Raw genomic sequence first — 24629 nt, 5'->3', positions numbered from 1 at the left:
GAGGAATCCTCATTCAGTCACGCCTTTATCTCACAGCGCCATTAACGGCCTCAGAGAAGTGCTCTGTTCAGACAGACGTTTACAGAACTGACCGCTCTTAACCCGCAGTTAACCAAAGAGAACCATGCTGTTGTTCTGTGTCTAATTACAAGTTTAGGGCTGTGTGGAAAATGCGGATTCCAAAGCCTTCGTTTCTCCCATGAGTTTTTATCTTTAATTCAGTATTATCTTACATTTAGTGTTTATATTTCTTTTGTATTATTATATTTCATTTAAATCAATTTACGGCTGTGTTTTGTTGAAGAAAAAGACTGCACACAGTTCCAGACACTGACAGACTGAATAAATCAAACCTGAACAGGACTCTAAGTCAAACAGAGGTGTAATTCTCTACTTACCCATGTACCAACCTGATTACATCTAAATAATGCGGCAGAACCAGCTTTAATTATTTACATGTACAATTGTGTAAATAACCAGTGTTGTGTGTGTTTAACTGTGATCGTTAACCCTTTCACATTCTGTAGACATAATCATATTTAAATGCAGTGTCTCCTCTTTTCTCTCTCCACCTCTTCACCATGTCTCTCTCATTTTTTTCAGGAGGAAAAGTATGGTGCTCTATCACGCGCAGTGTAATTGAGGGGGAGGAGCTTGTGGCGAGTGCCGTGGATTGCCCTTCTCATTCCCAGACCACAGGCCCCGCCTCTAGTGGGCGGGGTCTTTTCCCAGCACGGTTGATGGACGGCATCCAGCTCCTCCCCCAGCAGGCGGCCATCGCCTCTATCCTCCCCAGCGCCATCGTCAACAGTGAGTGTTTTATTATAACTGATTCACGACCTTCGTAAAACACACACACACACACACACACACACACACACTTACTCTGATGTCCCAGTGCTCTGGGTGAATTTGTGGGTTAGAAGCCTTGCTCAAGGGCACCGCAGCCGTAAATGTTGATGGAGGAGACAGTGTTGTCCCTTCTCTTCCTCCACTCCCCAAGGGTTTCCTTCCAGTCAAAGGGATCAAACCTGTGACGTTCCAGTCCCACGCCCCCTTCGTATCCATCTGTGGATTAAAGATATTAGCAAAATTTAACAGAGAGAGAGAATGAAACGATATGTTCTCTATTTATATTCATTAATATGCTTTAATTTCTTTTATAAACTAAAGTAGTTTTTTCACACTTTTATTTTTAATTATATTTATTGACTTTTTTGTTTTAATTATTACTTTTTTATTACTGCCCTCTCTCTAAAGCACTTTATTGCCATGTGTATGAAAGGTGCTCTATAAATAAACTTTTCTTAATTTACCTCCGGGTGACTGTCTGTGAGGAGTGTGGTGTGTTCTCCCTGTGTCTGCGTGGGTTTCCTCCGGGTGACTGTCTGTGAGGAGTGTGGTGTGTTCTCTCTGTGTCTGCGTGGGTTTCCTCCGGGTGACTGTCTGTGAGGAGTGTGGTGTGTTCTCCCTGTGTCTGCGTGGGTTTCCTCCGGGTGACTGTCTGTGAGGAGTGTGGTGTGTTCTCCCTGTGTCTGCGTGGGTTTCTCTCTGGGTGACTGTCCGTGAGGAGTGTGGTGTGTTCTCCCTGTGTCTGAGTGGGTTTCCTCCGGGTGACTGCCTGTGAGGAGTGTGGTGTGTTCTCTCTGTGTCTGCGTGGGTTTCTCTCTGGGTGACTGTCTGTGAGGAGTGTGGTGTGTTCTCCCTGTGTCTGCGTGGGTTTCCTCCGGGTGACTGTCCGTGAGGAGTGTGGTGTGTTCTCCCTGTGTCTGCGTGGGTTTCCTCCGGGTGACTGCCTGTGAGGAGTGTGGTGTGTTCTCCCTGTGTCTGCGTGGGTTTCTCTCTGGGTGACTGTCTGTGAGGAGTGTGGTGTGTTCTCCCTGTGTCTGTGTGGGTTTCCTCCGGGTGACTGTCCGTGAGGAGTGTGGTGTGTTCTCCCTGTGTCTGTGTGGGTTTCCTCCAGGTGACTGTCTGTGAGGAGTGTGGTGTGTTCTCCCTGTGTCTGCGTGGGTTTCCTCTGGGTGACTGCCTGTGAGGAGTGTGGTGTGTTCTCTCTGTGTCTGCGTGGGTTTCCTCCGGGTGACTGTCAGTGAGGAGTGTGGTGTGTTCTCTCTGTGTCTGCGTGGGTTTCCTCCGGGTGACTGTCAGTGAGGAGTGTGGTGTGTCCTCCCTGTCCTCCCACGCTCCAAGAACACACGGTGGTAGGTGGATTGGCGACTCAGAAGTGTCCAGGGTGTGTTCTACTGTGACCCTGAACTGGATAAGGGTTACAATGAACGACTGAATGAATATTAATGAAAAAATATAATAATAATAATATTTAATGAAAATTTGGTTTTAGTCGTAACATTATTATAGATCTTAATAGTTTGAGTATAAATAAATATTGTTAATTGTTATTAACAATATTTCAGTAATTACAGTCTCTGTGTAACGTCCTGCTCGTTAAGTGCTATTTAATAAGACGTGAGTGTGATGTCTCTTCTCCGTGTCGTTCTGTAGAGGACATATTTCCGTGTCAAACGTGTGGGATCTGGTTCAGAAGCGAGAGGAATCTGCAGGCTCACCTCATGTACTACTGCAGCGGACGAGAGAAGGACTCGGAGACCATGGCGGAGAGACACAACAACGCAGGCCCTCAGACCCCTCGCAGCTGCCCTTACCCACCATTCAACACCGGCTTCTCAGGGCCGCACACTCTGGAAATGCAGCTGTCCACTCACACAGGTGAGAAAAGAGAGTTCATCTTAACAACAAATAAAATAATGGAGGCTATGCTTTTCCTCTGCAGCTCAGTTTTCCAGATACTGCAACAAGCTGTGGAGAACAGATGCACGTCTGTCGAAACAGCCGGAAAAGAAAAGCTCAAAATAGCACAGGCATTTTCACTTTCATGTCCCTTACTGAGGGAAAGGGCAGGATTTCTCTCTGCAGCTCTTTGCCAGATATTTCAGAAAGTGAATTCCGTCCGTTAAAACAGAGAAAAGGCCACTGACGCACATCCCTCACCAGCAGGGTGTTGACTCCATCTGCATTTACATTTTTAAGGCTGTATCTCCACTTAGATTTCTGGATAATTCTCAGGATTTACTGAAAAACACTCACTGAGCACAATTCAAACTGAAAAATGAAAAGCAATCTGCTCTATTCTCACCTCAGACAGCTGTAGTTTCTGGTCCATTGTCCAGATAAACACACCCCAGTCACACCACAAGCGTTATCCATGATTATATATATATATATATATATATATATATATTTACATATTCTCTGGGATAAACAATCAAGGTTTGTTTGATTTTTTTTTTTGGCACATGCTGCTTTATTTTAAAATTAAAATTATAATTGTATTCAACAAAAAATAAGTATTTTGAAAATGGCAAAGAGATTTTGTTCCTCGTTGCATTCATTATGAGTTCCACGAAAAAAACGCTACTAAAACATGTGAAAACAAACTGACTCAAGAGCGGGAGAATGTTTGAAATATGAATTACAATAATGCTTTAAAATTGATTTGTATAAATGCACATTATCACAAAATCGTAAATAAAAACAATGTGCAATAACACTCTACAAATCACATTTTATAATGTTCCTTTAAAAATAAATAAACCTTAAAGTATGAAGAGGTGTTGTAGATGAACATATGTGGATTTACATAAAACCGAACAATTTAGTAAACAGCAGAATATTTATTTAATATAATCCAGTTATATAGAATACCATTTTATATTTTAAATATTTTCACTTTAATTATTAAAGTATATTGTACGGTTGTTATTATATTTGGTAAATATTCTGCAGCACCGTTTCCTTGTGTGTGAAAATGTGTTCTGACTACAATCAATGATGTGTAATTTCTGCTGTTTGTTCTCTCTCCTCCAGCTGTGAAGTCAGAGGAGACCCCTGCTGGAAGCAGTCTGAAATGCACAATCTGTGACCACACAGCTGAGTCTCTAGTGTCTCTGCAGCCCCACATCCTGTCTCACCTTTCTCAGACCGGACTCAGATGCGGTCACTGCCACTTCACCTTCCAGACGCCCAGAGAACTGGCCAAGCACCAGGAGCTGCACAGACACGGCGGAGTGGTGGGAAAACTCACTAAAGACGGAGAACCAGAGCAGTCTCGCGGCCTCGGAGCAGAAAGTCCAAAACACAGCAGGAAAGACGCCCTGGAGAGTCCGACTCGCAGAGAAATGAGTCAAAAGGTGAGAAAGGAGCAAGAGAACGAAGATCAGGGGCCATCAGTCACCAAGGCTGAGGTCAACTCAGGAAACAGAGCTAACTTCTCCTACACTAGGGTCAAATCCGAGCCCTCCAGCCCCCGCTTAGCATCGTCCCCGATCCAGCACCACATGACCCCAGCGTTTCCGATGCCACCCTTTGTGCCCCACGTTCCGTTCTCACAGGAAATATCTGCTGTCCCACAAGCTTCTGAGATTCTGGCTAAAATGTCAGAGCTGGTCCATCGAAGACTGCGCCATGGAGGAAATACTTACCCACCCGTGATGTACAGCACACTAGTCCCGAAAGGAGCGACCTGCTTCGAATGCAATATCACTTTTGCCAACCTTGATAACTATCTCGTTCACAAGAAACACTACTGTAACACTCGCTGGCAGCAAATGGCCAAGCCGCAGGACTATGGCAGCATTCTGGACAAGGGGGCGCACCCTCTGAGTCCTAAGACTGGAGGAGGCTTAGCTGCCATGCTAAATACCAGTCATTCTTCAGCAGATATGAAAGGTCACGATTCCTCCCAGTTCAGCACTTGCGACCCTTTCAGTGCAGGAGGTAAAGCTCCAGAGGAATTTCAAGGGCAGGTTAAAAAAGCCTCAACGCCTTCCGGTGCAGAGGAGAGGCCAAATGGCATGCAGTTAGACTCAAAGAGTCCCAAAATGTCCCCGACTGAAACTGAGCTCCTTCCCAACCACACAACTTGTGACGCCTGCAAGATCACCTTCAGTCGTCAAGAAACCTACATGGTTCACAAGCAGTATTACTGCGCCACCCGCCATGACCCACCCATGAAACGAGCAAACAACAAGTCAGCAGCCAACCAGAAGGCAGTACGAGCTCGTAAGAGACGGAAGGTGTATGAGATGCCGGTTCACGATCACGAGCAACTGCAACCCATGGGGCCGCCATCTTACCTAGGGATGCCTTCCATTAATAGTCCCTTCCTGTCCCAGGATGCAATGGAAAGTTTCAAGGACCACTTTCATCAGCGGTACAACATGATCCAGGGACTGGTTCCCAAGCATCCCGAGCCTTCTTTGACCGTCACAAAATCAGCACTGGTGTCAAAGTGCAACGCAATAGCCCAGGACGAAGGGGACGCGCCCATAGATCTCAGCAAAAAGTGCATGGCGCAGTTTGGTAAGATTTCCCTCCCAGCAAAAGCTCTCATGGACTATCACGAATGCGCAGTCTGCAAGATAAGCTTCAACAAAGTCGAGGATTACCTGACTCACAAACAGAACTTCTGCCCAGGTACTGCTTTGGACAACAAGGTTCCAAGCATCAAGAAGGAAGGTTTGAGGAATGAAAGCGGCAGCAATTCTGCCACAGAGTCTTGCGGCTTGAAGAGCACTTTTGAGAATCCACTTCAAAATACCGAGCTCATGCCGGCTCAGGTTGTGACGACTTCTGATGTTGGAACATCTCCTGAGGGGCATGCAATATCCATAAAAGAAGAAAGCAGCGGGCTGTCTCTTGAGAGCTCCCCGAGCGCAGCTAATAAAATGAGACCAGATGAGCAGATATGGCCGTACTACGAGATCCAACCCACCGATTACGCCACAGGGATGCTCGGCACGCAAAGCGAGAGGAGGCAGAGCCCAAATGAGGGCAGTGAGGGTGAAAAAGACCAGCCAATGCCAGATGGAAGCCATATTAGAACCGAAGATGCTGAAAAGAACGTGAAGATCACAACCCCAGGCCAGACTTCAGCTTTAAACGACAGCCTCCAGGTTGAGGAGAAGGTGGCAGATCCAGAAATGGAGCTGAACGTTGTTCCCACTCCAGATATTCACTTGACTTCCTTGAGTCCAGACCCGGAAGGTTCTACAAAAGCCAGCGAGAGCTTGTCGGATTCATCACCAGCCTCAAAGACTGAGGAGATCCCATCCAGCATCAAGAAAGGTTTGAATGGATCGATCTCTGCCACAGCTAACGTCAAGTACTGCCGTCCCTGTGACATCCAGTTCAATAACCTGTCAAACTTTATAACGCACAAGAAGTTCTACTGCTCGGCGCAAACTATGGAGCACGTGAAGTGAATCTTTGAAAACTTTATCTCGATGCAGCACTCCCGTTTACACCACAGCAGACGGACAATCAAATCAGGAGATTTATCCTTCAGTGATTTAATAGTGAATTTTGAAATGTTTGTTGAAAGAGTATTGTGTGTAATATTTTTGCCTCTTTGTGATGTATTTATTTATTTCGGAAAGATGAAGATTTCTAGCGGTAAACTGATCAGGTTTGAGATAATCAGAATTCTAAGACTTCACCTTACCATGAATCACACTCGAGGAAATGCTACTCTGCCCTTGGCCAGAGGCTTCTCTGGTTAAAGGCTACTACTTTAGCGAGAGGAAGAATTTAATACCGAGCAAAATACACTGTAGACGGCAGTGTGTGTCCCTGCCCGGACCACTGTGTCTAACTTTTTACAATCCGACAGCACTCATGATTCCACTCCTTCTGAACAGAACGGCAGAACTGTGAGTACACGTAGATCCTAGTTTGTCCTTGTTGTTATTTACAGTTATTCACACTTGAATGTTTTGCTTTGTTAATGTTTCTATATTTTGCTTATGCAGAACTCTTCGGGAAATGACTTGTATGTGTTTGCTGGTTCTTTAGTCTCTTTTTAAAACTCGGCTTCCAATGCAATACTTTTTGAAGGATGAACCATTACCAGTATTATGACAGAGTGACTTTTCTCAGTTACTTTGACCCCAGAGATTGTCTGTGGAAATGTTTACTTGTCTTGCCAAGCACAAGAGAAAAAGGGGTTTACACTTGACCAGAGGACTCAAACTGTGTGTCTCTATGATAGAACAGAAGTTTTATGTTGTCAGAAATGTGTTGCTATGCATGTACCTGTACGGAATGAAATTCCAGATATGTTTGACATAATTTTATGTGGCATCCAAATTAAAATTCTAATCTCAGGACTGAGCGCATGCACAACCTTTTATATTCATTCATTCATTCATTCATTCATTCCAGTGTCTATCCAGAATCACTGACTACAGGGGACTAGTCCATAAAAGGGCACCACACACTCATCCAGTCACTCCCTCACACACACCTCCTGTGGCAGAGGCGTTACCACAATTTCATCTTTGAGTGGATGTGGATCATTTGGGTCACCAACAACAATAATAATAATTGTGCTTTTCTGATATTGGATATGTAAACAAGGACATAGTTACATTTGAGAAAGACAATAAGAGCATCTCATCTCAGGCGTTTTCATTACATGGGCAAGACCCAACTTTGCCCTTCCACAGACACACTCCTAACCTCTGGATTACTTCACACACTCACACCTGTGGACAATGTCACACAGCCAGTCATCCTACCAGCATGTGTTTGGACTGTGGAAAGAACAAGAGGCCCCGGAAACCCACAGAGATACAGGGAGAACAAACCACATGGTGCAGCGCCACCATTAAATTACAATTAAAACTGCCTCATAATGCGGTGTAAAATGATTTCTTGTTTTATGTTTGAGAAATCATTAGTGTGTGTCTCATTTTTACACATGTCAGGATCAGATTGAACACCTGGAGTCACTCACATTGAACCTGGATTCCGGACATAATTCTAAAGGAAACAGCACCCCCTGCTGGACCCCTGCCAGGGACAGAACAATTCTGCTAAATTAACACAGAGAAAAAAGAACTTAGTGTTATGATACATCTTACAGACTCTATTAAAATACGTAACGCATATGACTTAAATACAGTGCCTGCAAGGCAATAAAATTCGCCTTAAAACCTGCTGCAAGAAATACTCTGAATAAATGAAAGAACCACTAAGTGAATGAGAATATGTTGAAAGAAGGAAGAAAGCAAAGAAAATTTAAATGTATGGGTTTATTTTGAGGTGAAGTCGAAGTGGAGATTCACTGAAAACTGTCGATTTCCTTCCTCATTTCCTAAAACATAAAAGAAAAACAGTAGTTTCTTTTTTAAACCAGTCTATCCTCAACACTGAAACACGCTACACGTCTCTAATGAAGTATTTGATTCTTTAATTCAGCTGTACTACATTTCACTGTAATACTTTTCAGTTAGGACTGTGTGTCTCTAACAAGCTCCTACAATGTTCATTCATTCATTCATTCATCGTCTATACGGGTTTTATCTTGTCCTGGATCCCAGAACACACCCGGGACAGGGCATCACACACTCACCCAGTCACTCACACCTGTGGACAATTTCACACATTCACCTAGTCACTCACACCTGCAGACAGGGCATCACACACTCACCCAGTCACTCACACCTGCGGACAGGGCATCACACACTCATCCAGTCACTCACACCTGCGGACAGGGCATCACACACTCACCCAGTCACTCACACCTGCGGACAGGGCATCACACACTCACCCAGTCACTCACACCTGCGGACACGGCATCACACACTCACCCAGTCACTCACACCTGCGGACACGGCATCACACACTCACCCAGTCACTCACACCTGCGGACACGACATCATACACTCACCCAGTCACTCACACCTGTGGACAGGGCATCACACACTCATCCAGTCACTCACACCTGTGGACAATTTTACACACTCACCCAGTCACTCACACCTGTGGACAAATTTACACACTCACCCAGTCGCTCACACCCGTGGACAGGGCATCACACACTCACCCAGTCACTCACACCTGTGGACAGGGCATCAAACACTAAACCAGTCACTCACTTCTGTGGACAGGGCATCACACACTCATCCAGTCACTCACACCTGTGGACAGGGCATCACACATTCACCCAGTCACTCACACCTGTGGACAGGGCATCAAACACTAAACCAGTCACTCACTTCTGTGGACAGGGCATTACACACTCATCCAGTCACTCACACCTGTGGACAGGGCATCAAACACTAAACCAGTCACTCACTTCTGTGGACAATTTTACACACTCACCCAGTCGCTCACACCTGTGGACAGGGCATCACACACTCACCCAGTCACTCACACCTGTGGACAGGGCATCAAACGCTAAACCAGTCACTCACACCTGTGGACAGGGCATCAAACACTAAACCAGTCACTCACTTCTGTGGACAGGGCATCACACACTCATCCAGTCACTCACACCTGTGGACAGGGCATCAAACGCTAAACCAGTCACTCACACTTGTGGACAGGGCATCAAACACTAAACCAGTCACTCACTTCTGTGGACAGGGCATCACACATTCACCCAGTCACTCACACCTGCGGACAGGGCATCACACACTCACCCAGTCACTCACACCTGTGGACAATTTCACACATTCACCTAGTCACTCACACCTGTGGACAGGGCATCACACACTCACCCAGTCACTCACACCTGTGGACAGAGCATCACACATTCACCCAGTCACTCACACCTGTGGACAATTTTACACACTCACCCAGTCACTCACACCTGTGGACAATTTTACACACTCACCCAGTCACTCACACCTGTGGACAATTTTACACACTCACCCAGTCACTCACACCTGTGGACAATTTTACACACTCACCCAGTCGCTCACACCCGTGGACAGGGCATCACACACTCACCCAGTCACTCACACCTGTGGACAGGGCATCAAACACTAAACCAGTCACTCACTTCTGTGGACAGGGCATCACACACTCATCCAGTCACTCACACCTGTGGACAGGGCATCACACATTCACCCAGTCACTCACTTCTGTGGACAGGGCATCACACATTCACCCAGTCACTCACACCTGCGGACAGGGCATCACACACTCACCCAGTCACTCACACCTGCGGACAGGGCATCACACACTCACCCAGTCACTCACACCTGCGGACAGGGCATCACACACTCACCCAGTCACTCACACCTGTGGACAATTTCACACATTCACCTAGTCACTCACACCTGTGGACAGGGCATCACACACTCATCCAGTCACTCACACCTGTGGACAAGGCATCACACACTCACCCAGTCACTCACACCTGTGGACAGAGCATCACACATTCACCCAGTCACTCACACCTGTGGACAATTTTACACACTCACCCAGTCACTCACACCTGTGGACAATTTTACACACTCACCCAGTCACTCACACCTGTGGACAATTTTACACACTCACCCAGTCGCTCACACCCGTGGACAGGGCATCACACACTCACCCAGTCACTCACACCTGTGGACAGGGCATCAAACACTAAACCAGTCACTCACTTCTGTGGACAGGGCATCACACACTCATCCAGTCATTCACACCTGTGGACAGGGCATCACACATTCACCCAGTCACTCACACCTGTGGACAGGGCATCACACATTCACCCAGTCACTCACACCTGTGGACAGGGCATCACACATTCACCCAGTCGCTCACACCCGTGGACAGGGCATCACACACTCATCCAGTCACTCACACCTGTGGACAGGGCATCACACATTCACTCAGTCACTCACACCTGTGGACAATTTTACACACTCACCCAGTCACTCACACCTGTGGACAGGGCATCACACACTCATCCAGTCACTCACACCTGTGGACAGGGCATCAAACATTCACCCAGTCACTCACACCTGTGGACAATTTTACACACTCACCCAGTCGCTCACACCCGTGGACAGGGCATCACACACTCACCCAGTCACTCACACCTGTGGACAGGGCATCAAACACTAAATCAGTCACTCACTTCTGTGGACAGGGCATCACACACTCATCCAGTCACTCACACCTGTGGACAGGGCATCAAACACTAAATCAGTCACTCACTTCTGTGGACAGGGCATCACACACTCATCCAGTCACTCACACCTGTGGACAGGGCATCAAACACTAAACCAGTCACTCACTTCTGTGGACAGGGCATCACACACTCATCCAGTCACTCACACCTGTGGACAGGGCATCACACATTCACCCAGTCACTCACACCTGTGGACAGGGCATCAAACACTAAACCAGTCACTCACTTCTGTGGACAGGGCATCACACACTCATCCAGTCACTCACACCTGTGGACAGGGCATCAAACACTAAACCAGTCACTCACTTCTGTGGACAATTTTACACACTCACCCAGTCGCTCACACCTGTGGACAGGGCATCACACACTCACCCAGTCACTCACACCTGTGGACAGGGCATCAAACGCTAAACCAGTCACTCACACCTGTGGACAGGGCATCAAACACTAAACCAGTCACTCACTTCTGTGGACAGGGCATCACACACTCATCCAGTCACTCACACCTGTGGACAGGGCATCAAACACTAAATCAGTCACTCACTTCTGTGGACAGGGCATCACACACTCATCCAGTCACTCACACCTGTGGACAGGGCATCAAACACTAAACCAGTCACTCACTTCTGTGGACAGGGCATCACACATTCACCCAGTCACTCACACCTGCGGACAGGGCATCACACACTCACCCAGTCACTCACACCTGTGGACAATTTCACACATTCACCTAGTCACTCACACCTGTGGACAGGGCATCACACACTCACCCAGTCACTCACACCTGTGGACAGAGCATCACACATTCACCCAGTCACTCACACCTGTGGACAATTTTACACACTCACCCAGTCACTCACACCTGTGGACAATTTTACACACTCACCCAGTCGCTCACACCCGTGGACAGGGCATCACACACTCACCCAGTCACTCACACCTGTGGACAGGGCATCAAACACTAAACCAGTCACTCACTTCTGTGGACAGGGCATCACACACTCATCCAGTCACTCACACCTGTGGACAGGGCATCACACATTCACCCAGTCACTCACACCTGTGGACAGGGCATCAAACACTAAACCAGTCACTCACTTCTGTGGACAGGGCATTACACACTCATCCAGTCACTCACACCTGTGGACAGGGCATCAAACACTAAACCAGTCACTCACTTCTGTGGACAATTTTACACACTCACCCAGTCGCTCACACCTGTGGACAGGGCATCACACACTCACCCAGTCACTCACACCTGTGGACAGGGCATCAAACGCTAAACCAGTCACTCACACCTGTGGACAGGGCATCAAACACTAAACCAGTCACTCACTTCTGTGGACAGGGCATCACACACTCATCCAGTCACTCACACCTGTGGACAGGGCATCAAACGCTAAACCAGTCACTCACACCTGTGGACAGGGCATCAAACACTAAACCAGTCACTCACTTCTGTGGACAGGGCATCACACATTCACCCAGTCACTCACACCTGCGGACAGGGCATCACACACTCACCCAGTCACTCACACCTGTGGACAATTTCACACATTCACCTAGTCACTCACACCTGTGGACAGGGCATCACACACTCACCCAGTCACTCACACCTGTGGACAGAGCATCACACATTCACCCAGTCACTCACACCTGTGGACAATTTTACACACTCACCCAGTCACTCACACCTGTGGACAATTTTACACACTCACCCAGTCACTCACACCTGTGGACAATTTTACACACTCACCCAGTCACTCACACCTGTGGACAATTTTACACACTCACCCAGTCGCTCACACCCGTGGACAGGGCATCACACACTCACCCAGTCACTCACACCTGTGGACAGGGCATCAAACACTAAACCAGTCACTCACTTCTGTGGACAGGGCATCACACACTCATCCAGTCACTCACACCTGTGGACAGGGCATCAAACACTAAACCAGTCACTCACTTCTGTGGACAGGGCATCACACATTCACCCAGTCACTCACACCTGCGGACAGGGCATCACACACTCACCCAGTCACTCACACCTGCGGACAGGGCATCACACACTCACCCAGTCACTCACACCTGCGGACAGGGCATCACACACTCACCCAGTCACTCACACCTGTGGACAATTTCACACATTCACCTAGTCACTCACACCTGTGGACAGGGCATCACACACTCATCCAGTCACTCACACCTGTGGACAAGGCATCACACACTCACCCAGTCACTCACACCTGTGGACAGAGCATCACACATTCACCCAGTCACTCACACCTGTGGACAATTTTACACACTCACCCAGTCACTCACACCTGTGGACAATTTTACACACTCACCCAGTCGCTCACACCCGTGGACAGGGCATCACACACTCACCCAGTCACTCACACCTGTGGACAGGGCATCAAACACTAAACCAGTCACTCACTTCTGTGGACAGGGCATCACACACTCATCCAGTCATTCACACCTGTGGACAGGGCATCACACATTCACCCAGTCACTCACACCTGTGGACAGGGCATCACACATTCACCCAGTCACTCACACCTGTGGACAGGGCATCACACATTCACCCAGTCGCTCACACCCGTGGACAGGGCATCACACACTCATCCAGTCACTCACACCTGTGGACAGGGCATCACACATTCACTCAGTCACTCACACCTGTGGACAATTTTACACACTCACCCAGTCACTCACACCTGTGGACAGGGCATCACACACTCATCCAGTCACTCACACCTGTGGACAGGGCATCAAACATTCACCCAGTCACTCACACCTGTGGACAATTTTACACACTCACCCAGTCGCTCACACCCGTGGACAGGGCATCACACACTCACCCAGTCACTCACACCTGTGGACAGGGCATCAAACACTAAATCAGTCACTCACTTCTGTGGACAGGGCATCACACACTCATCCAGTCACTCACACCTGTGGACAGGGCATCAAACACTAAATCAGTCACTCACTTCTGTGGACAGGGCATCACACACTCATCCAGTCACTCACACCTGTGGACAGGGCATCAAACACTAAACCAGTCACTCACTTCTGTGGACAGGGCATCACACACTCATCCAGTCACTCACACCTGTGGACAGGGCATCACACATTCACCCAGTCACTCACACCTGTGGACAGGGCATCAAACACTAAACCAGTCACTCACTTCTGTGGACAGGGCATCACACACTCATCCAGTCACTCACACCTGTGGACAGGGCATCAAACACTAAACCAGTCACTCACTTCTGTGGACAATTTTACACACTCACCCAGTCGCTCACACCTGTGGACAGGGCATCACACACTCACCCAGTCACTCACACCTGTGGACAGGGCATCAAACACTAAACCAGTCACTCACTTCTGTGGACAGGGCATCACACACTCATCCAGTCACTCACACCTGTGGACAGGGCATCAAACACTAAATCAGTCACTCACTTCTGTGGACAGGGCATCACACACTCATCCAGTCACTCACACCTGTGGACAGGGCATCAAACACTAAACCAGTCACTCACTTCTGTGGACAGGGCATCACACATTCACCCAGTCACTCACACCTGCGGACAGGGCATCACACACTCACCCAGTCACTCACACCTGTGGACAATTTCACACATTCACCTAGTCACTCACACCTGTGGACAGGGCATCACACACTCACCCAGTCACTCACACCTGTGGACAGAGCATCACACATTCACCCAGTCACTCACACCTGTGGACAATTTTACACACTCACCCAGTCACTCACACCTGTGGACAATTTAACACACTCACCCAGTCACTCACACCTGTGGACAATTTTACACACTCACCCAGTCACTCACACCTGTGGACAATTTTACACACTCACCCAGTCGCTCACACCCGTGGACAGGGCATCACACACTCACCCAGTCACTCACACCTGTGGACAGGGCATCAAACACTAAACCAGTCACTCACTTCTGTGGACAGGGCATCACACACTCATCCAGTCACTCACACCTGTGGACAGGGCATCAAACACTAAACCAGTCACTCACTTCTGTGGACAGGGCAACACACATTCACCCAGTCACTCACACCTGCGGACAGGGCATCACACACTCACCCAGTCACTCACACCTGCGGACAGGGCATCACACACTCACCCAGTCACTCACACCTGCGGACAGGGCATCACACACTCACCCAGTCACTCACACCTGTGGACAATTTCACACATTCACCTAGTCACTCACACCTGTGGACAGGGCATCACACACTCATCCAGTCACTCACACCTGTGGACAAGGCATCACACACTCACCCAGTCACTCACACCTGTGGACAGAGCATCATACATTCACCCAGTCACTCACACCTGTGGACAATTTTACACACTCACCCAGTCACTCACACCTGTGGACAATTTTACACACTCACCCAGTCACTCACACCTGTGGACAATTTTACACACTCACCCAGTCGCTCACACCCGTGGACAGGGCATCACACACTCACCCAGTCACTCACACCTGTGGACAGGGCATCAAACACTAAACCAGTCACTCACTTCTGTGGACAGGGCATCACACACTCATCCAGTCATTCACACCTGTGGACAGGGCATCACACATTCACCCAGTCACTCACACCTGTGGACAGGGCATCACACATTCACCCAGTCACTCACACCTGTGGACAGGGCATCACACATTCACCCAGTCGCTCACACCCGTGGACAGGGCATCACACACTCATCCAGTCACTCACACCTGTGGACAGGGCATCACACATTCACTCAGTCACTCACACCTGTGGACAATTTTACACACTCACCCAGTCACTCACACCTGTGGACAGGGCATCACACACTCATCCAGTCACTCACACCTGTGGACAGGGCATCAAACATTCACCCAGTCACTCACACCTGTGGACAATTTTACACACTCACCCAGTCGCTCACACCCGTGGACAGGGCATCACACACTCACCCAGTCACTCACACCTGTGGACAGGGCATCAAACACTAAATCAGTCACTCACACCTGTGGACAGGGCATCACACACTCATCCAGTCACTCACACCTGTGGACAGGGCATCAAACACTAAATCAGTCACACACTTCTGTGGACAGGGCATCACACACTCATCCAGTCACTCACACCTGTGGACAGGGCATCAAACACTAAACCAGTCACTCACTTCTGTGGACATTTTTACACACTCACCCAGTCGCTCACACCTGTGGACAGGGCATCACACACTCACCCAGTCACTCACACCTGTGGACAGGGCATCAAACACTAAACCAGTCACTCACACCTGTGGACAGGGCATCACACACTCATCCAGTCACTCACACCTGTGGACAGGGCATCACACTCTCATCCATTCACTCACACCTGTGGACAGGGCATCACACACTCACCCAGTCACTCACACCTGCGGACAGGGCATCACACACTCACCCAGTCACTCACACCTGCGGACAGGGCATCACACACTCACCCAGTCACTCACACCTGCGGACAGGGCATCACACACTCACCCAGTCACTCACACCTGTGGACAATTTCACACATTCACCTAGTCACTCACACCTGTGGACAGGGCATCACACACTCACCCAGTCACTCACACCTGTGGACAGGGCATCACACACTCATCCAGTCACTCACACCTGTGGACAAGGCATCACACACTCACCCAGTCACTCACACCTGTGAACAGAGCATCACACATTCACCCAGTCACTCACACCGGTGGACACGGCATCACACACTCACCCAGTCACTCACACCTGTGGACAGGGCATCACACACTCACCCAGTCACTCACACCTGTGGACAGGGCATCACACACTCACCCAGTCACTCACACCTGTGGACAAGGCATCACACACTCACCCAGTCACTCACACCTGTGGACAGGGCATCACGCACTCACCCAGTCACTCACACCTGCGGACACGGCATCACACACTCACCCAGTCACTCACACCTGTGGACAGGGCATCAAACACTCATCCAGTCACTCACACCTGTGGACAGGGCATCACATACACCCAGTCACTCACACCTGTAGACAATTTTACACTCACCCAGTCACTCACACCTGTGGACAATTTTACACACTCACCCAGTCGCTCACACCCGTGGACAGGGCATCACACACTCACCCAGTCACTCACTTCTGTGGACAGGGCATCAAACACTAAACCAGTCACTCACTTCTGTGGACAGGGCATCACACACTCATCCAGTCACTCACACCTGTGGACAGGGCATCAAACACTAAACCAGTCACTCACTTCTGTGGACAGGGCATCACACATTCACCCAGTCACTCACACCTGCGGACAGGGCATCACACACTCACCCAGTCACTCACACCTGTGGACAGGGCATCACACACTCACCCAGTCACTCACACCTGCGGACAGGGCATCACACACTCACCCAGTCACTCACACCTGTGGACAATTTCACACATTCACCTAATCACTCACACCTGTGGACAGGGCATCACACACTCACCCAGTCACTCACACCTGTGGACAATTTCACACATTCACCTAGTCACTCACACCTGTGGACAGGGCATCACATACACCCAGTCACTCACACCTGTAGACAATTTTACACTCACCCAGTCACTCACACCTGTGGACAATTTTACACACTCACCCAGTCGCTCACTCCCGTGGACAGGGCATCACACACTCACCCAGTCACTCACTTCTGTGGACAGGGCATCAAACACTAAACCAGTCACTCACTTCTGTGGACAGGGCATCACACACTCATCCAGTCACTCACACCTGTGGACAGGGCATCAAACACTAAACCAGTCACTCACTTCTGTGGACAGGGCATCACACATTCACCCAGTCACTCACACCTGCGGACAGGGCATCACACACTCACCCAGTCACTCACACCTGCGGACAGGGCATCACACACTCACCCAGTCACTCACACCTGCGGACAGGGCATCACACACTCACCCAGTCACTCACACCTGCGGACAGGGCATCACACACTCACCCAGTCACTCACACCTGTGGACAATTTCACACATTCACCTAGTGACTCACAACTGTGGACAGGGCATCACACACTCACCCAGTCACTCACACCTGTGGACAGGGCATCACACACTCATCCAGTCACTCACACCTGTGGACAGGGCATCACACACTCATCCAGTCACTCACACCTGTGGAAAAGGCATCACACACTCACCCAGTCACTCACACCTGTGGACAGAGCATCACACATTCACCCAGTCACTCACACCAGTGGACAGGGCATCACACACTCACCCAGTCACTCACACCTGTGGACAGGGCATCACACATTCACCCAGTCACTCACACCTGTGGACAGGGCATCACACACTCACCCAGTCACTCACACCTGTGGACAGAGCATCACACATTCACCCAGTCACTCACACCGGTGGACACGGCATCACACACTCACCCAGTCACTCACACCTGTGGACAGGGCATCACACACTCACCCAGTCACTCACACCTGTGGACAGGGCATCACACACTCACCCAGTCACTCACACCTGTGGCCAGGGCATCACACACTTACCCAGTCACTCACACCTGTGGACAGGGCATCGCAAACTCACCCAGTCACTCACACCTGTGGTCAGGGCATCACACACTCACCCAGTCACTCACACCTGTGGACAGGGCATCACACACTCATCCAGTCACTCACACCTGTGGACAGGGCATCACACATTCACCCAGTCACTCACACCTGTGGACAATTTTACACACTCACCCAGTCGCTCACACCCGTGGACAGGGCATCACACACTCACCCAGTCACTCACACCTGTGGACAGGGCATCAAACACTAAATCAGTCACTCACTTCTGTGGACAGGGCATCACACACTCATCCAGTCACTCACACCTGTGGACAGGGCATCAAACACTAAACCAGTCACTCACTTCTGTGGACAGGGCATCACACACTCATCCAGTCACTCACACCTGTGGACAGGGCATCAAACACTAAACCAGTCACTCACTTCTGTGGACAATTTTACACACTCACCCAGTCGCTCACACCTGTGGACAGGGCATCACACACTCACCCAGTCACTCACACCTGTGGACAGGGCATCAAACACTAAACCAGTCACTCACACCTGTGGACAGGGCATCAAACACTAAACCAGTCACTCACTTCTGTGGACAGGGCATCACACACTCATCCAGTCACTCACACCTGTGGACAGGGCATCAAACACTAAACCAGTCACTCACTTCTGTGGACAGGGCATCACACACTCACCCAGTCACTCACACCTGTGGACAGGGCATCAAACACTAAACCAGTCACTCACTTCTGTGGACAGGGCATCACACACTCACCCAGTCACTCACACCTGCGGACACGGCATCACACACTCACCCAGTCACTCACACCTGCGGACAGGGCATCACACACTCACCCAGTCACTCACACCTGCGGACACGGCATCACACACTCACCCAGTCACTCACACCTGCGGACACGGCATCACACACTCACCCAGTCACTCACACCTGTGGACAGGGCATCACACACTCATCCAGTCACTCACACCTGTGGACAAGGCATCACACACTCACCCAGTCACTCACACCTGTGGACAGAGCATCACACATTCACCCAGTCACTCACACCGGTGGACACGGCATCACACACTCACCCAGTCACTCACACCTGTGGACAGGGCATCACACACTCACCCAGTCACTCACACCTGTGGACAGGGCATCACACACTCACCCAGTCACTCACACCTGTGGACAGGGCATCACACACTCACCCAGTCACTCAAACCTGTGGACAAGGCATCACACACTCACCCAGTCACTCACACCTGTGGACAGGGCATCACATACACCCAGTCACTCACACCTGTGGACAATTTTACACTCACCCAGTCACTCACACCTGTGGACAATTTTACACACTCACCCAGTCGCTCACACCCGTGGACAGGGCATCACACACTCACCCAGTCACTCACTTCTGTGGACAGGGCATCAAACACTAAACCAGTCACTCACTTCTGTGGACAGGGCATCACACACTCATCCAGTCACTCACACCTGTGGACAGGGCATCAAACACTAAACCAGTCACTCACTTCTGTGGACAGGGCATCACACATTCACCCAGTCACTCACACCTGTGGACAGGGCATCACACACTCACCCAGTCACTCACACCTGCGGACAGGGCATCACACACTCACCCAGTCACTCACACCTGTGGACAATTTCACACATTCACCTAGTCACTCACACCTGTGGACAGGGCATCACACACTCACCCAGTCACTCACACCTGTGGACAGGGCATCACACACTCATCCAGTCACTCACACCTGTGGAAAAGGCATCACACACTCACCCAGTCACTCACACCTGTGGACAGAGCATCACACATTCACCCAGTCACTCACACCAGTGGACAGGGCATCACACACTCACCCAGTCACTCACACCTGTGGACAGGGCATCACACATTCACCCAGTCACTCACACCTGTGGACAATTTTACACACTCACCCAGTCACTCACACCTGTGGCCAGGGCATCACACACTTACCCAGTCACTCACACCTGTGGACAGGGCATCGCACACTCACCCAGTCACTCACACCTGTGGTCAGGGCATCACACACTCACCCAGTCACTCACACCTGTGTGATTTTAAAATAAACACATACGTGTGGACTAGGCATCACATAACTGTGAACAATTTCACAGTTATTCCACTTTCCAACACATGTTTGAACCCAATATGGAGCACAGGGAGGAAACCCACTCAGACACAGGGAGAACACACCACACTGCTCACAGAGAGTGACCAGAGGCTAGGACTGAACACAGACCTCAGGACCCTGGAGCTGTGTGGTAGCAACTTTACCTGTTTCGCCACAATGCCCTTCCACATATTTTTAAAAACGCAGGTACCATGCCAGGCCTGTATGTGTCAGAACTCATTCTGAAACCAAACACGTTAGTCCTGTAACACTATATATATATATATAGATAGTTGACTATATTTACAGTTGGTGATATTTAAGCCGGGTATCTCAGCTCTCACCGGATTTGTACTAGGTTTGTTTACTTTTGCCAGTGATTTACTGTCGAGGGAAGAGAACTGAGAGTTCATCTGGGAAGTTCTGACCTGAATCAGGCTGGTTTTGTCATAGTCCTGATGGTGTTTGTAGATGCACTGCGCGAGGTAAGCATAGAGTTTCTCCAGTTTTATCACCTCCCAGCTCTCAGTCCTCTGCACCACATGCTGGAGAAGACCCTGAGCAAACAACACAGATTACAGCAATAACACCACATAGAACCATGAAAACACTGAAATGCAGGAATGATGCACCGCTTCATTAAATGGCTCTTCTCTGCTGAAAAAATTAAAAATCGACTGGCTGATCATTAAAATGAAAGCAAAAACTGCTGTAATGATTTAGTTTACAAATCCATCGTGCAAGTGCAACTTCAGCACTCATTTTCATCAATGTGTCTTACTAGGGTGTGAAGGTGTGTTTCTTTTCCAAACTACTGGTAAAATAAAAAGTGCATAGGCATGTCCTGAGGAGCGCAAGTGGTTTAAATGTTGGCCCTATCCTCAGGAGATCGCTGGTTTCCCGCCCCAGGGATGCCTCAGCCAGGACCATTGTCCTAACTCTCCGGGTGAGTGAACATCCGTTCAGGTTCTTCCTTAGCAGTAGTTTGAAAAGAAGCGGTGGGTTGGCATCAAGTATTGCAAGGAATCATGTGTTCCAGCCCACACTTCTGAGGCTGGAGGCATTCAAACCATGAGACTCACTGGCAATTGACTCTGGAGAAGACTAAAAAATGGGAGAAAACACCTGATAGGCGTTCAATATTATTATGTCCTGATATCCAGAGCAGAAGCTCTGCTTTTTAGTCGTTTTGGCTCAGTTCTCTTTCTTCTCCATTTTTACTCAGTGCTCTTATGTCTCTGTACTCATTGTGCGTTTAACCTCATTTTTGCGATTTACTTAAACGCGGGTCCAGCGCTATGATTGGACAGATTCAGCTGAGGGGGCGGGACAATTCTAAAGTCTCTGCTCTTGACGTCAGAAGCAGAGCAGAATCAGAACGGCTCGTTTTATCTCATGTTTTCAGACGTAGGCAGTGCACAGAAAACTGACTGGGTGGTCTTGTTTCACAGTGTGTGGGTTGGTGGGCTCCAGATACACACAGCAATGATCAATGAATAAACAGAACATGTGAGTTTTTTTATTATGTCCCCTTTAAACAGTAAGTGAGAGAAACCATGTTTTTGAAACAGACAGCATATTACCCTGAGTTTTTCATGGTCCACAATGAGAGCTGGTGTTTCTTTGGGAAGGGGCTGCTCCTGAGCTCGGATCTTGGCTTTGCGAGGCCTCTGTTGAACACATTTACCTGTTCAGGATAAAAGTTTGATAGTAAAAGTGAGCTCTAGTCCACTAAAGAGGTGCACAATTCTGTAGTCATTGCAGATTAAAGCCAGATTTCTCTATGACTGCACTTCTTAGGACAAATTTCATTGATTCATTTTCTGTAACAAGATCACGTGGTTCATCTGGGCACCCGTGGCCTAATGGTTAGAGACCAGGCTTGGTACCAGAAGGTTGCCAGTTCGATCCCTAGGGCAGGCAGGAACATCCACAGCTGAAGTGCCCTTGAGCAAGGCACTGAACCCCCAAACGCTCCCCGGGCGCCAGGGATTGGCTTCTTAATTGCCTGGCAGTTCTCCGCACAAGTCCAGCAACAGAGCTGCGAGTGCTGTGTTAGAAGAATCATGAAGAAAGGGATCAGAAAGACTGGGTGTGGTTCTCACGTTTACGTGTTGATCTGGTGCTCAGAAAAGCCTGTGACTGCTTTAACTTTTCAGTCCTATGACCTTCCTCCTTCACCTCGCAGAACCACGGAGCAAGCCTGGACGAGGTGAAGCCTAGAAAACACAGCAACAACTGACTTCATTCAAAACACACACTGAATACACGGTGAGTGTTAGCTGGTGTGTGTTGTGTTTTGTTCACCTCTCGTGTTTCTCGACTCTCTGATTTTCTCACATATTTTCTCAAGGTCCTTGTCCAGCTCTTGTTTGATGATGGAGCGGACCGTGTCCTTTAGAGCACAAGCTTGGTGACGAATCTGACGATCTGGAACACAACACATACCTTAACATTCACCCGTTTGGAACAAATGCTTTCAATATATTAATAAAACAATGTGGCCACAGATCCATTCATTCAACACACCACACTCCTCACAAACAGTCACCCGGAGGAAACCCACGCAGACACAGGGAGAACACACCACACTCCTCACAGACAGTCACCCGGAGGAAACCCACACAGACGCAGAGAGAACACAACACACTCCTCACAGACAGTCACCCGGAGGAAACCCACGCAGACACAGGGAGAACACACCACACTCCTCACAGACAGTCACCCGGAGGAAACCCACGCAGACACAGGGAGAACACACCACACTCCTCACAGACAGTCACCCGGAGGAAACCCACGCAGACACAGGGAGAACACACCACACTCCTCACAGACAGTCACCCGGAGGAAACCCACGCAGATACAAGGAGAACACACCACACTCCTCACAGACAGTCACCCGGAGGAAACCCACGCAGACACAAGGAGAACACACCACACTCCTCACAGACAGTCACCCGGAGGAAACCCACACAGACACAGGAAGAACACACCACACTCCTCACAGACAGTCACCCAGAGGAAACCCACGCAGACACAGGGAGAACACACCACATTCCTCACAGACAGTCACCCGGAGGAAACCCACACAGACACAGGGAGAACACACCACACTCCTCACAGACAGTCACCCAGAGGAAACCCACGCAGACACAGGGAGAACACACCACATTCCTCACAGACAGTCACCCGGAGGAAACCCACACAGACACAGGAAGAACACACCACACTCCTCACAGACAGTCACCCAGAGGAAACCCACGCAGACACAGGGAGAACACACCACATTCCTCACAGACAGTCACCCGGAGGAAACCCACACAGACACAGGAAGAACACACCACACTCCTCACAGACAGTCACCCAGAGGAAACCCACGCAGACACAGGGAGAACACACCACACTCCTCACAGACAGTCACCCGGAGGAAACCCACGCAAACACAGGGAGAACACACCACACTCCTCACAGGCAGTCACCCGGAGGAAACCCACGCAAACACAGGGAGAACACACCACACTCCTCACAGACAGTCACCCGGAGGAAACCCACGCAAACACAGGGAGAACACACCACACTCTTCACAGGCAGTCACCCGGAGGAAACCCACGCAGACACAGGGAGAACACACCACACTCCTCACAGACAGTCACCCGGAGGAAACCCACGCAGATACAAGGAGAACACACCACACTCCTCACAGACAGTCACCCGGAGGAAACCCACGCAGACACAAGGAGAACACACCACACTCCTCACAGACAGTCACCCGGAGGAAACCCACGCAAACACAGGGAGAACACACCACACTCCTCACAGACAGTCACCCGGAGGAAACCCACGCAAA

At 49.5% G+C, this 24629-nt stretch overlaps 2 protein-coding genes across 2 annotated transcripts in view; one reads left to right on the top strand and one right to left on the bottom strand.

Moving 5' to 3' along the window:
• Window positions 1–7157, top strand: part of zfpm2b (zinc finger protein, FOG family member 2b) — a 57746-nt gene extending 50589 nt beyond the window's left edge. The window contains exons 6-8 of the mRNA XM_066674385.1: window positions 604–810; window positions 2503–2727; window positions 3886–7157. Coding sequence (XP_066530482.1) covers window positions 604–810; window positions 2503–2727; window positions 3886–6281 — 2828 coding nt within the window. The 3' untranslated portion in view covers window positions 6282–7157. The remainder of the gene's footprint in view (window positions 1–603; window positions 811–2502; window positions 2728–3885) is intronic.
• LOC136699569 (ATPase family AAA domain-containing protein 2-like) overlaps window positions 2664–24629 on the bottom strand; it is a 31207-nt gene continuing 9241 nt past the window's right edge. The window contains exons 11-16 of the mRNA XM_066674386.1: window positions 23090–23212; window positions 22888–23001; window positions 22366–22469; window positions 21211–21339; window positions 7814–7889; window positions 2664–2711 (exon numbers count right to left, since the gene is read on the bottom strand). Coding sequence (XP_066530483.1) covers window positions 2671–2711; window positions 7814–7889; window positions 21211–21339; window positions 22366–22469; window positions 22888–23001; window positions 23090–23212 — 587 coding nt within the window. The 3' untranslated portion in view covers window positions 2664–2670. The remainder of the gene's footprint in view (window positions 2712–7813; window positions 7890–21210; window positions 21340–22365; window positions 22470–22887; window positions 23002–23089; window positions 23213–24629) is intronic.

This window comes from Hoplias malabaricus, chromosome 6 (assembly GCF_029633855.1).
Source record: "Hoplias malabaricus isolate fHopMal1 chromosome 6, fHopMal1.hap1, whole genome shotgun sequence".
Lineage (NCBI taxonomy): Eukaryota > Metazoa > Chordata > Actinopteri > Characiformes > Erythrinidae > Hoplias > Hoplias malabaricus.
The sequence above is the reverse complement of the archived record's forward strand: the minus strand, read 5'-3'. Positions and strand labels throughout refer to the sequence as shown.